At 44.1% G+C, this 16043-nt stretch overlaps 1 protein-coding gene across 1 annotated transcript in view; it reads right to left on the reverse strand.

Annotated features, from left to right (window-relative positions):
- Positions 1 to 10266, reverse strand: part of LOC144953345 (uncharacterized) — a 172905-nt gene extending 162639 nt beyond the window's left edge. Inside the window, exon 1 of the mRNA XM_078883906.1 lies at positions 9649 to 10266. Within this exon, the coding sequence (XP_078740032.1) occupies positions 9649 to 10266 (618 nt within the window). The remainder of the gene's footprint in view (positions 1 to 9648) is intronic.
- Positions 10267 to 16043: the final 5777 nt, after the last annotated feature.

Consider the following 16043-nt stretch of genomic DNA (forward strand, 5'->3'; position numbering starts at 1 on the left):
CACCCAACACACCTAATTAGTAAGGGTTGTCACGTCCAGCACAATGGTGTGTTTGAGAGCCAAGCCACAACATATACAATCTGAGTACGACGTTTCGCCAGTAATTACAACAATCTTCATTAGGCGACGGCCAGTTTTGTGGAGAAGTGCTCCTGTTTCGTTCCGTAAATAGAGAGGTAGATGTGATGACAAAACGTGTGTGCTCTTCTTGCGCGAAGTGGGGGAGGGCGGGGTGTTAATGGATACACATATATATATGGCTATGGGTACCCATTGCCGTTTGGGTTATTTATATGGTAATCAACGTACATTAGGCATGCGAATTAAGTGAACCCATTGACCTTGTACTTCCTGTCGATTGTGTGTACTAAAATAGCCGTGCCAACGGTAATCCCTATTGAAGAATAGTGACCGGAATAGACATGCTTTAGTAACGAATTGTCATGTTCTGTATTAGTGACAATCCTTACTATTTTCATGTGGCGGGTTTAACAAAATATATTTTTTACTTACGCAATTTAACCCAAAAACCTGTTCGATTGAACATATACTATACATATTTATTAGCAGAGTGCTATTCAATACTTCTAATGATATTTTAATACTGTACCTCCGTTTATGGTGTAATAAATTATTAAACCAGTTTATAGTATGATAATTGGTTGTTTACCCTTCTATCTGGCAACAAAACTGACACCTTTTTACAAGGAGTCATATTTGCATAGACCATAATACCTGCAGTCATAATACAAACAAAAGACATAACTCTGATAATGTGCACTGTCCTTGAAGTTGATTGGTCCACACCCGAGACAGATTTCCTTAGAGCCTAGTCTCACATGGGTTGGACCAGATGACGCCAAAAGGCGCGTCCAACCCATGTGAGACTAGGCTCTAATGTATATCCTAAAGTCGATTAATACCAATCAAAAAAAGCTTTATACTTGAAAAAAAACGTTAAAAATGCTGAGTAAAGATGTACCTACAGACGCATTCCAACTTTAGCTCAACAGGAACACTTAACGACTACAATTGAACCCTCTCACAACCAGTGCTCATCACACCACTTCGGAAAGTAATCCGATAACATTATTAACCACCACTGTGCACGTCACGAAACTCACAAAAACTGTAAAACTAAAATGGTCAAAATTACACACAAAAGTACTCGACACGGCTTAAAAGGTATAACCACATGACATAATTTATTTTCAGTCAACCCGAGCCATCTCTCGGGATCCAACTGCATGGGATCGAAGGTGGAAACTTCTTCAGGACTCATTGCAGCACCTTGAATTTCAGCTTTTGATTTCAGTTTCCTATCATTGTGGACCTTCTGATGCGTGTTCATGTTTGATGAGCGTGCAAATGTCTTCCCACACACAGGGCACAGGAATGGCTTCTCACCCGTGTGTGTTCTCTGGTGTCTCTTAAGACTTGATGGCCATGAAAATGCCTTCCCACACACAGAGCAATTGAATTGTTCCTTGCCCCCGTGTGCGTGGGGCTTTGGAGAGCGTCTCTTGTCCATGTGAGCGTAGTAACAGTAGTGGTGTTATCGAGTCAAAAGTACGCTATCGGCCTCAAGGATGTTTAACGTTGAGTTTTGGATTTTGTTAACTGCTGAAACAAGAACGACACTCGCGTCTAACCGAAACGCAAAAAAATCCCGCTAATTTAACGACGAAAACGTTTAAGAGTTCATCCGCGAAAATAGACACTTACTTGGAGATTCACGGTATATCGATGTCTGTAACCCGTCTGAAGATGTCGCCACGAACTCTCCCGACGCAAAGTCGCCTAACTGTCGACACAGCAATTGTGCTCGCCAGGCTGCGTTGTCTCGCGGTTGAAGGGCGATCAGCAGAGCGACGAGTCGAGCGTCCAACCTCATCAAGTTCCCTCTCGAAATGGCATTGAGCTCTGCTTCTGAGCCACCTTATAACTCCCCCCCTAGGATCCAATCCTTTGTCTTTCAGGATTCCGAAAAGCAGCTTAGACGATACGATCCACTGCGCTCCATCTCCCCACATGGACAACGACATTCTCAGTTTAAAAAAATGAATAGAAATGTTTAAATACGTTTTTTTAAATAATGTGTATTGTATAAATGGTATAATGTGTGATTGTTATCATCTTTGTACGTGTATGTGTATATATATATATACACTGTATATAGCGATTCGATTCCATTGATACGACACATTCATCCAACAGTGGACAGTGGGATTCTAATACGATACGACTAGCGGGATTCGAATTATTCTAATTCGATTCTTATTCTGCATATCCTACACCCGGTTCGCATATTCATTTATCATTCGTACGACCACAGTGTGAGAGATTAGCATGATGTTAATGTAAGAAATAAGCATGTAACCGTAGAATAGGAAGAGAACGGCCTCCTAGACGAGGGAGTGCAACCCAACGGGTGCAATCCAAAGGGCATGAGAGCATGATTTATAATATTATATGTTTGAGTTTAACATGTGAGAGTTTACAATATCAGAGTTGATCAAATGCGACGATCAAGGGCGTCAATCGGGTGAGTTTGATCAGAGGCTTTAATCAAAGGCGTCATCCCATCACGTAACACCACCTCCCTGCGTATATGACAGCAACAGTAGCAACTACAGCAGCAACAACAGCAGCGACAACAACAGCAGCAACATCACATTTCGAGGGCGACGCAGCTACTTCCGATTCTGCTGCCCAGCTGTTTGTAGTCGGGACCTGCTCTCGCAGGACCCCACACGTCTTTGGAAATGATTGCGATGATCATGTCTGAGATTAGAATTAAGTCACTCAAGATTAATTCTAGATTTGAAGCTTTCGTGACTGCAAGGATTCATATTCTTAGGTTTTTTCGTCGTGATTTTTTTTTATTTTACTTTTATTAATTTTATTTTTTTACCTACGTGACTTTACCGAAAAAACCTAAGAATACACTCAAGATTACTTTGTTTAACCATAACTTTAGGTAGGTTAGTGTCATCGGGGCTCTGTGAATACTACTCATGAATGAAATCACACTCCTGTGTGACCGACATTGTACTAATTTTGGTTGATCGAGTAGAACAAGGCATGTGCCATGTCCAGACGAATTCTTATCAACAGTGTCCTTAAATATGATGCTAAAATAAATGTTAACACTGGATTAAACATGGACCTCTTAACCCCTCCCTCGCATTTACGACTAACGATTTGCATTTGCACATAACATACATTCACGCACAGTAAAATGCTGATACGACCATATTGTTATTCTAAAATTTAAATGCGATTCTTGCCCTGTATCTCCAAAGTTCACATATCCGACCCTTGGTTCGATTGAACAGATAATTTACATACAAATGTGTAGATTGCGATTTTAATACTTCTAATGAGATTTAAATACCGTACCTCCGTTTATGGTGCTATAAATTATAAAACCAGTTGATAATTTGTTTTGTCGTTTAATGTTTCGTGTTATTGTCTATAGTTTGATCAATTTACATGTTTTTAAAGTACAGGTGATTCCCGGTATACTTCGGTATTCTGGACCTGAATGTTGCGATTCATAATGAGGACCTTCCCCCACCGGAGCGCACGGGCTAATTTTGGGTTTGTGCGATTATTTTACATACTAGCAGTCGCCGCCCGCTTCGCGGGCGGTGTGTATATGCTTGGTTGGTGGGGAATTGAAAGTGGCTGGACACAATAAACATGTTTTGGTGATTGTTTTATGTTTATTTTTGTGAGGTTATATGAATGTTTATGAGACGCTCAATCGACAATATTCAAGAATGCCACTTATTCAAATATAGAATGCAACTTATTGAAATATCTGGCGATACACGATATTCTTCGTGTACACTCCGTCTTCCTCCTCGTCGTCAGGTCCCTCAATAAGCGCCTTGATGTTGGATCTTGCCGTGACTCGCGATAGTGCCACGTACAGTTGGCCGTGCAAGAAGCATGGCGTTGGTAGATATAATCCCAGGTTGTGAACAGTTTGCCCTTGCGCCTTGTTGATGGTCATCGCGAAGGCTGGGACAATGGGGAACTGTTTGCGCCGAAGTCGAAATGGGAAGTCCTTCGTGTACAATTCGCGGCGGATATGGTTGTTCTCAAGCAGCGAGTCCAAGACCAAGTGTGGGTACTCGGAAAGCTGCGGGAGGTCGTCAAAGTCCGACAGAGCCATCCCACCTGCCGTGAGGAACTCGTGGAGGCTGTGAAGGGTCTTGACCTTTACCATTTCTTTTATTTTCTTTGATGCTGCTAATCCTGCATAATGCACGGGTATAAGTAGTACTAATCACATACCTGCATTTCCCATATCCCCTCCCTTTGATGCTGCTAATCCTGCATAATGGACGGGCTAAGCTAATCACATAACTGCATTTCCCATATCCCCTCCCTTTGATGCTGCTAATCCTGCATAATGCACGGGCATAAGTAGTACTAATCACATATCTGCATTTCCCATAAATATGCTAAATTGCTCTTGATATGCACATTTTTTTGTCAAGGCGCCCTTTCCCCCCCTTCCAACCCAGCATATATATATGCTCCAAGCACGTGTGCTGTTTCATTCAGACGCTGTCGCCTCGACAGACCTGGTTATTTTATTACTTCCCTTGTACGTGACTTTAGCGAAAGAACCAAGAAGATTTAGCATTTCTTCTTTGTTGGTCAGCTGGCGGTACTGGTACTCGTAATCGCGAGACAATTCGTCGTAGAATTTATCACAGAGAGCCTTCGTATCTGCTGGCATGGAATACAGCAGAATCGTATCGAAAAGTTGACGAAGCTGGTACGGCATCTGAAAGAGCGAGGCTTCTTCCAGACACGCAACCCATTCGCGATCGCTCTCAAGGTAGCCTGCTCGCATGGCTGCTTCCAGCGGTTTGTTTTGTTTCATTTTATTCGTAACGCACCATCCATATGTGTTCCACCATCCACCATGCCCTTGCATCGCAAAGACACAGCTCCGGTGTGCGTCAGCGTGTGCGCCATCCACAGTGACATTGGTCAGCAATTGCACCGTTCCGATCGCACACAGGTTGGCCCCTGCATCCTCCGTCTGTATGTACACACACAGACAGATGCGCTATGGGGTCACCTATTTTTTTATTATATTAAAATGTATTTTGTTGGTGTTTTTAAGTTTATTCCATTTCTCAATCGAACACTAACGGGTCTCGTTTCAGTTATGACAGCTTGCAGATAGAAACATTGCATGATCGTATACTAATAATGACAGAATTTGTACCCCAGTGGAGGGCATCCCCCACCCGGCGCTTCTTACCGATACTGTGAGACTTAGAAATCCAGACCTCTCCTCCTCCTGAACCGTTCACAATACCCTGTGGTAGTACCATAATCATCTCAATAAAGCGATCACTTTCCCATGGCCATTTTGATCCCGGGAGTTACCCGGGTGGTGTCACACTGTACTGATTGTTTTAGCATGTCGCAAATTCCGATATGGCTTGTGCAACGGCCAGAGAGTGACAGCGGCAGGAGACGTGATCAACGTCAATACATAATAATGGTAATAAGCCGGATAAACCGAAAAGTACCCATTGTACCCATCAAACAGTCAGCTGGGTTGCCCCATTTGGGTATTGACCCATGGGCGAAACTGTAGGGTGCGCTACGCAACTGGCCGTGGTCCCGGCAGGTGAAGCTGCCAGCTCAGTCCGCTCAGACTCACTGTATAGCGACCCCTGCCTACTCGTAAGGTAAAGTTGTTTGGGGACTCCACTAATCGCAGCACGCAGCACCCATCTTTTACATAAATGTACGTAATATTAGCGAAACTACCATTCGCACACTTGCATACACACCACACTCACACAGCGCAGGGTCTGCGCCCACAGTGCACTGCAGCACTGCGGCCCAGACCTTGCCAAACCTATGCTATCGCTCTCTTCTGGGCGTGTTAATTATTTATCGAATCAAAGTGAACTGTGGCTTTTTGCCGGCTGTTTTATTTTCATCGTAGTCGGGACCTGCTCTCGCAGGACCCCACACGTCTTTGGAAATGATTGCGATGATCATGTCTGAGATTAGAATTAAGTAACTCAAGATTAATTCTAGATTTGAAGCTTTCGTGACTGCAAGGATTCATATTCTTAGATTTTTTCGTCGTGATTTTTTTTTATTTTACTTTTATTAATTTTAATTTTTTACCTACGTGACTTTACCGAAAAAACCTAAGAATACACTCAAGATTACTTTGTTTAACCATAACTTTAGGTAGGTTAGTGTCATCGGGGCTCTGTGAATACCACTCATGAATGAAATCACACTCCTGTATGACCGACATTGCACTAATTTTGGTTGATCGAGTAGACAAATTCTTATCAACAACAGTGTCCTTAAATATGATGCTAAAATAAATGTTAACACTGGATTAAACGTGCACGTCGTAATCCCTCCCTCGCATTTACGACTAACGATTTGCATTTGCACATAAAATACATTCAAGCACAGTAAAATGCTAATACGACCATATTGTTATTCTAAAATTTGAATGCGATTCTTGCCCTGTACCCCCCACAGTTCACATATCCGACCCCCGGTTCGATTTAACAGATAATTTACATACATATGTGTAGAGTGCGATTTTAATACTTCTAATGAGATTTAAATACCGTTCCTCCGTTTATGGTGCTATAAATTATAAAACCAGTTGATAATTTTTTTGTCGTTTAATGTTTAGTGTTATTGTTTATAGTGTTATCAGTTTACATGTTTTTAAGTACAGGTGATTCCCGGTATACTTCGGTATTCTGGACCTGAACTTTGTGAAATGATTCATAACGAGGACCTTTCCCCACCAGAGCGCAAGCCGCCAATGAAAATAACTCGGGCGACGGGAACACGTGCTTCCATGGGCAGTGGGGGACAGGGCATGGTTGTATTGCCTAAAGGTGCCACCGGGTATGACCCCCAAGTTGCTCCGCCCATGGCGGATTCAGGTAGATGTCATAGAGGTAGGTGGGTGATGTAAAGACAGTGCATCAACTAAGGGACAAGTGGTGACAACAAGATAGAGAGAGTTCGAGAAGGGAAGGCGAGACCAAGTGTGGGCGGAGGTTCACGCCGAGAATGAGAGAGGGGGAGGAACGAGGTTTGGGGCTGTGTTGGCTGGTTGCAGTCTCGTCGTCATTGCTATATCGTAACGCCTGGGTTCTAAGCCGCGTTAACGGCTAAATCAAAGAACCCTCTGCAGTGTGAGTCCGGAGTCATTACAATTGTAACGATTCATTATTTCACGGGCTAATATTGGGTTTGTGCGATTATTTAACATATTCATACTGAATATTGCTATTTGATGCCATTGAGATGGAACATTCATCCAATAGTGGACAGCTTGATCCTAATACCACCAAAGTGTTATTCAAATAATTTTAATCCCATCCTGATCCTGCACCTTCCGTTTCACATATTCCACCCTTGGTTCGCACGTCCATATTACATACATACATTTTACATGCATACATGTTACATACTCACGAGCATAGTGTGATTCTTAGAGGATCACGGTGTGAAGCTAAGAATTCGATGTACGGTGTTCTAATCTGTAACACTAGTTTATGATGTTATTTTATTGCGTTATAATGTATCGCTCATAGCTTATATTGTTAGAGTTCACAACATTATAGTTTACTATAACACTAGTTTGTAGTGTTATTTTAAAGCGTTACAATGTATAGCTCATAGGAGTATGCAATGTGAGTTTACAATTTGAGAATATGTTGACGTGCCCTGTTCTCGTGGGACCCGACACGGATTTGGAAATAATTGCTATGATCATGTCTGAGCTGGGATGAGCGACTAATGTTTACTTTGTTTAATCATAACTGTGTGTAGGTTAGTGCCATCGGGGCTTAGTGAATACTACTCATGAATGAACTCATACTTCTTTCGGTATAAATTTTTAATCGTGTTGGTAGAACAAGTCGCCTGCCTTTTCTAGACGAATTGTTATCTTCAAGTGCGTCCGCAAATATACTGCTAAAATACACAGCAGAGTGAAGGTTGCCTTGTTGTGGAGATGTAGTTTGGCTAAGGCAATCTGACCGGGTGATGCCGCGGATTCTGAAACAATGGAGTTAAACACTCGCTGCTTGGCCCCGTCGACAGCAGCGAAGGCTGTCATATACCGCCCCATTTACGAGTTGGCTCTTTGGGGCTGTATGTGTATAGTTGAAGGTGCTAGGTGTTGTTTTCTTCTAACAGCTACGAACGTGCGTGTGTTGTCTGTTTTTAGGATTTGTCCATTCATGTTGTTCTTTTTATTGCGGCGTTTTTTTTATTGAGTTCTGTCACTTGCGTGTTGCAGTTTGTTTAAGAATTCGTTACGTGAGCGTGGTGTTTTGCGTGTGGGAATTTCTGTCACAATTTGTGATTGTTATAATAATTGTAATGATTCATAATCTCATGAGTTTATAATGGGTTTGTGCGTGTATTTATATTCAATGACATCTAGCAGTGAAAATCGTGATTGTAACATGACCATGTTGTAATTGTAATAATTTTTATCCGATCCTTGCACGTACACTATACATACATATGAGTAGAGTGCGATTCTTATACGACCACACTGTAATTCTAATGCTTCTAATGATATTATAGTACCTAACCTCCGTTTATATGGTTATAAATTATAACACTAGTTTATAATCGTTTAATGTTTAGTGTTATCGTTTATAGTATTACAGTTTCCATGTTATAGTGTAGTTTATCCACGACATACTTCGGGATTAGGGACTGTTACGTTGATGAACGATTAACTACGGGGACCTTTCCCCTCAAGGAACACGTGTTAATCGGGTAGACAGCCAAGATGCTGCCGGTTAAGGGCACACTTGTGTGACGGAGATCCTCCACCTGAAACTCGCTTAACATGTTTTTGCGAGGAACATTATAAAATAAAGACCGGACAAACATTTGTTAAAAATACGTTTTTATTCATCTGCAATAATTTTTACGTCAAAACTCGAAGGGAATATTTATTACATTTCGAGTGCAATGCAAACGATTTCCGTTCCAGGAATACCAAAGCGTTAAAGTATCATTCCCCATGATTTCCTTATTAGTTCACCACGTTTGTTCACTGTGCGTCTATGTTGAAGTAAAGGCCATATATCCAACGAACGCGTCATCAATGTACATCCTGAAATCGCTATCTAAAGTCGATTAATACCAATCAAAAAAAGCTATATACTTGAAAAAAAAACTTTTAAATGTTGAGTAAAGATGTACCTACATACGCATTCCAACTTTAGCTCAACAGGAACACTTAACGACTACAATTGAACCCTCTCACAACCAGTGCTCTTCACACCACTTCGGCAAGTAATCCGATAACATTACAAACCACCAATGTGCACGTCATTAAACTCTAAAAAAAACTGTAAAACTAAAATGGTCAAAATTACACACAAAAGTACTCGATACGGCTTAATAGGTATAACCGCATGCAACATTATATTTCAGTCACCCTGAGCTCTCTGGTTGACTCTCGAGCCACTCCATTACATCCAGCCATCTCTCGGGATCCAACTGCATGGGATCGAAGGTGGAAACTTCTTTAGGACTCATTGCAGCACCTTGAATTTCAGCTTTTGATTTCAGTTTCCTATCATTGTGGACCTTCTGATGCCTGTTCATGTTTGATGCGTGTGCAAATGTCTTCCCACACACAGGGCACAGGAATGGCTTCTCTCCCGTGTGTGTTCTCTGATGGTCTTGAAGAGTTGACGAGTGTGCAAATGCCTTCCCACACACAGGGCACAGGAATGGCTTCTCGCCCGTGTGTGTATTCTCATGAGTTTGAAGAGTTGATGACTGTGCAAATGTCTTCCCACACACAGAGCACAGGAATGGCTTCTCGCCCGTGTGTGTTCTCTGATGAGTTTGAAGAGTTGATGAGTCTGCAAATGTCTTCTCACACACAGGGCACAGGAATGGCTTCTCGCCCGTGTGTGTTCTCTGATGACTCTGAAGATGTGATGACTGTGCAAATTTCTTCCCACACACATGGCATAGGAATGGCTTCTCGCCCGTGTGAGTTTTCTGATGGCGTTGGCAGTTTTCTGAAAGTGAAAATGCTATCCCACACACAGAACACAGGAATGGTTTTTCGCCCGTGTGTGTTCTCTGGTGTCTCTGAAGATGTGATGGCTGTGAAAAGGACTTCCCACACACAGAGCAATTGAATGGCTTCTTGCCTCCGTGTGCGTGGGGCTGTGGAGAGCGTCTCTGCTCCATGAGAGCGTAGTATCAGCAGCGGTGTTATCGAGAACGCTATCGGCCGCAGGGATGTTTCGCGTTGAGTTTTGGATTTTGTTAACTGCTAAAACAAGAACGACACTCGCGTTTAACCGAGACGCAAAAAAATCGCGTAAATTTGACGACGAACACGTTTAAGAGTTCATGCGCTAAAATAGACACTTACTTGGAGATTCACGATATATCGATGTCTGTAACCCGTCTGAAGATGTCGCCACGAACTCTCCCGATGCAAAGTCGCCTAACCGTCGACACAGCAATTGTGCTCGCCAGGATGCGTTGTCTCGCGGTTGAAGGGCGATCAGCAGAGCGACGAGTCGAGCGTCCAACCTCATCAAGTTCCCTCTCGAAATGGCATTGAGCTCTGCTTCTGAGCCGACTTATAACTCCCCCCCCTAGGATCCAATCCTTTGTCTTTCAGGATATTTGCATTCGAAAGTTAATTTTGGAATGCACAATCCGCATGTCTATTAACATACCGAAGGGTAATGTGCCCATTGTGCTTCATGCATGAATATGTAAGTGCATCTCAGTGTGTAATTGTGCGCTTATTTTGAATAAATGGAAAAACTTTGTCCTCGATTTAAAGTGAATGCAGAGAAATTAGCATGTAACTTTAGAAAAGGAAGAGAGCGGCTTTCTCGACAAGGGAGTGATACCCAATAGGTAATATTTTTTTACAGCGTTACAATGGATAGGTTGTAGTTCATAGGTTATAATATTATGTTTCACTATGATAGAGCTTAACATGTGAGAGTATACAATATCAGTTGATCAAATGCGACGATCAAGGGCGTCAATCGGGTGAGTTTGATCAGAGGCTTTAATCAAAGGCGTCATCCCATCACGGAACACCACCTCCCTGCGTGTATCACAGCAACAGAAGCAACAACAGCAACAACAGCAGCGACAACAACAGCAGCAACATCACATTTCGAGGGCGACGCAGCTACTTCCGATTCTGCTGCCCAGCTGTTTGTAGTCGGGACCTGCTCTCGCAGGACCCCACACGTCTTTGGAAATAATTGCGATGATCATGTCTGAGCTGAGAATTAAGTCACTCAAGATTACTTTGTTTAACCATAACTTTAGGTAGGTTAGTGTCATCGGGGCTCTGTGAATACTACTCATGAATGAAATCAAACTCCTGTATGACCAACATTGTACTAAATTTGGTTGATCGAGTAGAACAAGGCACGTGCCACGTCCAGACGAATTCTTATCAACAACAGTGTCCTTAAATATGATGCTAAAATAAATGTTAACACTGGATTAAACGTGCACCTCTTAACCCCTCCCTCGCATTTACGACTAATGATGTGCATTTGCACATAACATACATTCAAGCACAATAAAATGCTAATACGACCATGTCCTGGAAACCATGGCAAGGTCATCCCATGAGGACTGCCTGGATGAAAACCAGCATGGAAGGGGCCCAGTGTGGGGCCGGCTATGCAAAAGGCATAGTCCCGTGTGTGTGTGTGATGTGAGGTCTCCTGGAAGCAGTCATTCTCCGCTGTAGTCCTGGCATCTGCTGCTCAGCTTCATTCCCCAGCTGTGGTCCCAGTGGCACCGTCTCTCTGGGGACCCGTGTGGTGTGTGTAGCGAGTATCACGGGGTGGACGGGTAGTGTGGGGATAGTGGTCACGGTTGGCACCGAAGCACGACCACCGCCACCACCCCTACTGGGCGGTGGACCTGCCACCACAAAGCAGCACGCGGCGGAGGAGTGAGGCGATCGCTCTCGCCACGCGAGCGAGGCCCCCTCGCTTCCTCTTCTTTTCGTGCATCTCCACCTGCACCTCTTCCGTTTGCTCCTCCGTCTCATCCTCCTCCATCCCCTCTTCTTCATCCTCCGCCACCATCTTCTCCTCTACCTCCTCCTCTTCCTGCGCCACCTCCATCTTCTCCATCTTCTTCTCCTCCGCTAGCACCATCTCTTCCTCATTCATCTCCTCCTCAACTTCCGGATCCACCATCTCCACCACCGTCTTCTCTTCCTCCTCCACCACCATTGTTTCCCCTTTGTCCGTCGTCTCCATGTCCTCCACCACGACCATCTGTTCATCCTTTGTTGTCTCCTTGTCCTCCATCTCCGTATTGTCTTTCTGTTCTCCCTCCGTGTTCTCCTCCATTGTCACCATCACAATCTCGTCCTCCTTTGCCTTCTCTTCCTCCGATTTCTCCTCCTCTGTCTCTACCTCATCCTCCATCATCTCCTTCACCTCTTCCTTCTCCATAACCTCTGTCTTCGCTTCAAAGGCCTGGACGAGTGAGTAGGAGGGCTGCGCTGGCTCAGATCTGTGAAGAGACAACACGACACCGTTCTAGATTTGAAGCTTTCGTGACTGCAATGATTCATATTCTTAGGTTTTTCGGTAAAGTCACGTAGGTAAAAAACATTAAAAAGTAAAATAAAATAACATAAAAAATTAAAATCACGACGTTTCGGAGGCAACACAAGCTTCCGTCTTCAGGTGGTACCGTCACAGCCACGACAGCTGTATCAAGTAAATGAGAGATTGCAGAAGCTACCACTTCGTTTATATAATGGTTGGAGAAGGTGGTGGGGCAAGGGCCGCATACTTTTATTAATATGGTAAGGTGAGGCTTAAGACTAAGAATAGACTGCTCAACAAAGGCTGAGCCTTTGTTATGGAGAGGTGCGGTTTGTGACTCAACCTGTAACAGGGAGAACACCACTAGACATGGTAAAACTGTGATGGTTGTCTGTCAAACACGACACCGTTCCACCTTGCTGCTACGGCAGACATCGCCATCTTCCCATCGTCCGTGGGTGGAATGTGTGGCGGATTAATCGAGCTGAATAGAAACCGCAATAACGACATGGCCAGTGAGTGTGCTTAGTATTGGTACTGTCATTCTCATGGCGCCAGGCTATCCTTGAGATAGGTGCAGCTGTGTCTCACACAGACTGCCGTAGTTTCACAGTAGTGGGTGGCGTTGCTGTGCAAATTTAGCTGAATAATTTTAAGTGACATTTTTTTTGTTTTTTTTCGGTAAAGTCACGTAGGTATAAAATAAAATAAATTAAATCACAACGTTTCGATTGCAACACAAGCAATCATCATCAGGTGGGAAAACCACAGCAAGAAACTTTCTTGCAATAACGACATGGCCATCAAAACGTCGTGATTTAATTTAATTAATGTTATTTTATAACTACGTGAATTTACCGATATAACCAAAGAGTATGGATCCCTGTAATCACGAAAACTTCAACTCTAGATTGACATGTTTCTATATGTATATTCTAATTGACCCCTTGCACATAATGTCCTAAGCATTTCAAATGGCATCGATAGAGATCCTGCACGTCCACTGTGTCGGAATGGGTGTGGATCTGTGTGGTCAATGCAGCAGCAATCATAGCCAGGGCGGGAAGCAAGATCTGAACTGTAAGCGGTGAAGAATGAGTGCACGACCATTTGGCCGCTTCAACACATCCACGATTTTAAAAAAAGTGTCCGTCAGTGATTTGTGGTCGAGAGAGCCACATCCCTTTACGTCGAAGACATCTCAGAGTGCGCATTGCATGCGATGAGCCTCTCGCATCTCTCATCTCATCGCGTTTTAAATTGGACACCCCTCTCAGTGGTAGATGTCGCTGTGCATTACAAAGCGACTTGGCACCTGGCCTGGAAACAGGCGATAGACAGCGAAAATCTCACGGTGGATGGAGGGTTACGTGGTGAAGATATGCCCACTTTTTTTACGTGGTCTAACCCAGAAACCAGTTATGAAAAATAAATCTGTCCTCAGTATAGCGGAATGTACAGGTGGGGTTTGCAGTGTCTGTGAATTTTGAGAGCGCGACAGGGCTTGAGCACCTGTGCGTCACAGCAACATTGACCTGGGTTTGATTTCCACGTTTGGCCACATTCTCCGTGTGGATTATGCAGCCACCTGTTCTGGGAAGGTTCTGCAGCTTTCTCCCTGTTACTGAACCCACACAAGCAATGCAAATCGTTCAATTTGGATCGCAAACAGTAGCAACTTTGTTGCAAAATGCGAGCAAACTTGGCAGGATCCTCCTGAAAAAAAGTTTCGTGACTGAGTAAGGCTGATGCTGCGTGAGAAGCATGGCAATAAATAACAAAAATAAACACACAGGGGATGCACACGCAGACTGGTTTACCGTGGCTCAGCGACTCCGGAGTTTTCTTTATCTTCTTGGAAGCCCTCTTCTCCAAAGCTCTGAGCAATTGGGCCCCACACAGGATTGGAGTATGTGGCGGCGGTGGTGGTAGCGGTGGTGGCGGTGGCAGTGGTGGTGGTGCTGCTGGTGGTATCGGTCTGGAGCCATTGTCGCTCGATCTTGGCGAGACGCTCCTCCTCCTCCTCGAGGCGCTTTTGCTCCACAAGACGCTTCTCCTCCATCAAGTCCTCCTCCTCTTGACGCTTCACCTCAACGAGGCGCTTCTCCTCCATGAGGCGCTTCTCTTCCTCGACCCGCTGCACCTCAATGAGGCGCTGCTCCTCGACAAGGCGCTTCCCTTCTTCCACCCGCTTCTCCTCCATGAGGCGCTTCTCTTCCTTGACCCGCTTCACATCTATGAGACGCTTCTCTTCCTCCAGATGCTTCTCCTTGAGACGCTTCACCTCGCGAAGGCGCTTTTCGTCCATGAAGCGCGTTTCTTCAAGGAGGCGCTTTTCCATGACGCGTTTCACGTCGTTGATGATTTTGTTTCGAAGGCAATTCTGCTCCGTTTGGTGCTTCACCTTGGCGAGGCACTTCACCTCATTGGGGCGCTTCTCTTCCATTGGGCATTTCTCCTTCGCAAGGCGCTTGTCCTCCTGGAGACGCTTCACTCCGCTGAAGTTCTTCACCTCCCCAATGCTCCTCTGTTCACGCGAAGATAAGCACATGACCATTCAGACATGCGCACTCAGGACAACATCCATTATCGTAGGCACACAAACATGGACGGGCACATAGACAAACAAAAATGCATACTGACACATCTATGTACGGATGCAAACATGCACATTAACTCATGGCATGACGTGATGATGGAGGGATGGAGTGATGGTGTTGGGATATTGTGTTGTGATATGGAGAGGTGAAATTGTGGAATGTTCTGGAGAGACGGTGCCTTGTGATGGTATTGACGCTTTATGAGGCTCAATGATATTGTATTGATTCTCGATTTGAAGTTTTCGTGATTGGAAGGATTCATACTCACTTATGTGACTTCACCGAAAAAACCTAAGAGTATATTGTATTGAGTTGGTGGTGGTGTGATGAGAAAGGTGATGTGAAGAGATGGTGTGGTGATGTGAGGTATAGTGATGTTTTGGTGCAATGGTGTTGGAGTGTGGAGAGAATGTGGTGTTTGACTCCCATAGACCCCATACACACCTTTGGGGAACGATTTTCATAGCTTTGGCCTGGGAAAGGGTCCACTTCATCCATAATGTCCCCCCACGTGGTCGACTGGCGCCATGACTCCCGGGCTACGGAAAACAAAATTAATTCAAAAGACGAGTAATGTCTTAGAGAACGAAGCACGTGGATATTCACACAACTAATTCTGAGATTCTTGTAATTACCTCTTAACACATAACATGACCTGCTGTTGAGAAATATTAATCACATGGCAGTAAAACTTTACAAGTCATATTTTTGTAAGCATGTTGAGATCATCAATTTCATGAACTTGAGACCCCTGTTTAAACAAAGATGCTTGAAACGCAGCTCTAAATCCATGCTGTTTGCCACCCTTGACCGT

This window comes from Lampetra fluviatilis, chromosome 74 (genome assembly GCF_964198595.1).
Source record: "Lampetra fluviatilis chromosome 74, kcLamFluv1.1, whole genome shotgun sequence".
Classification (NCBI taxonomy): domain Eukaryota; kingdom Metazoa; phylum Chordata; class Hyperoartia; order Petromyzontiformes; family Petromyzontidae; genus Lampetra; species Lampetra fluviatilis.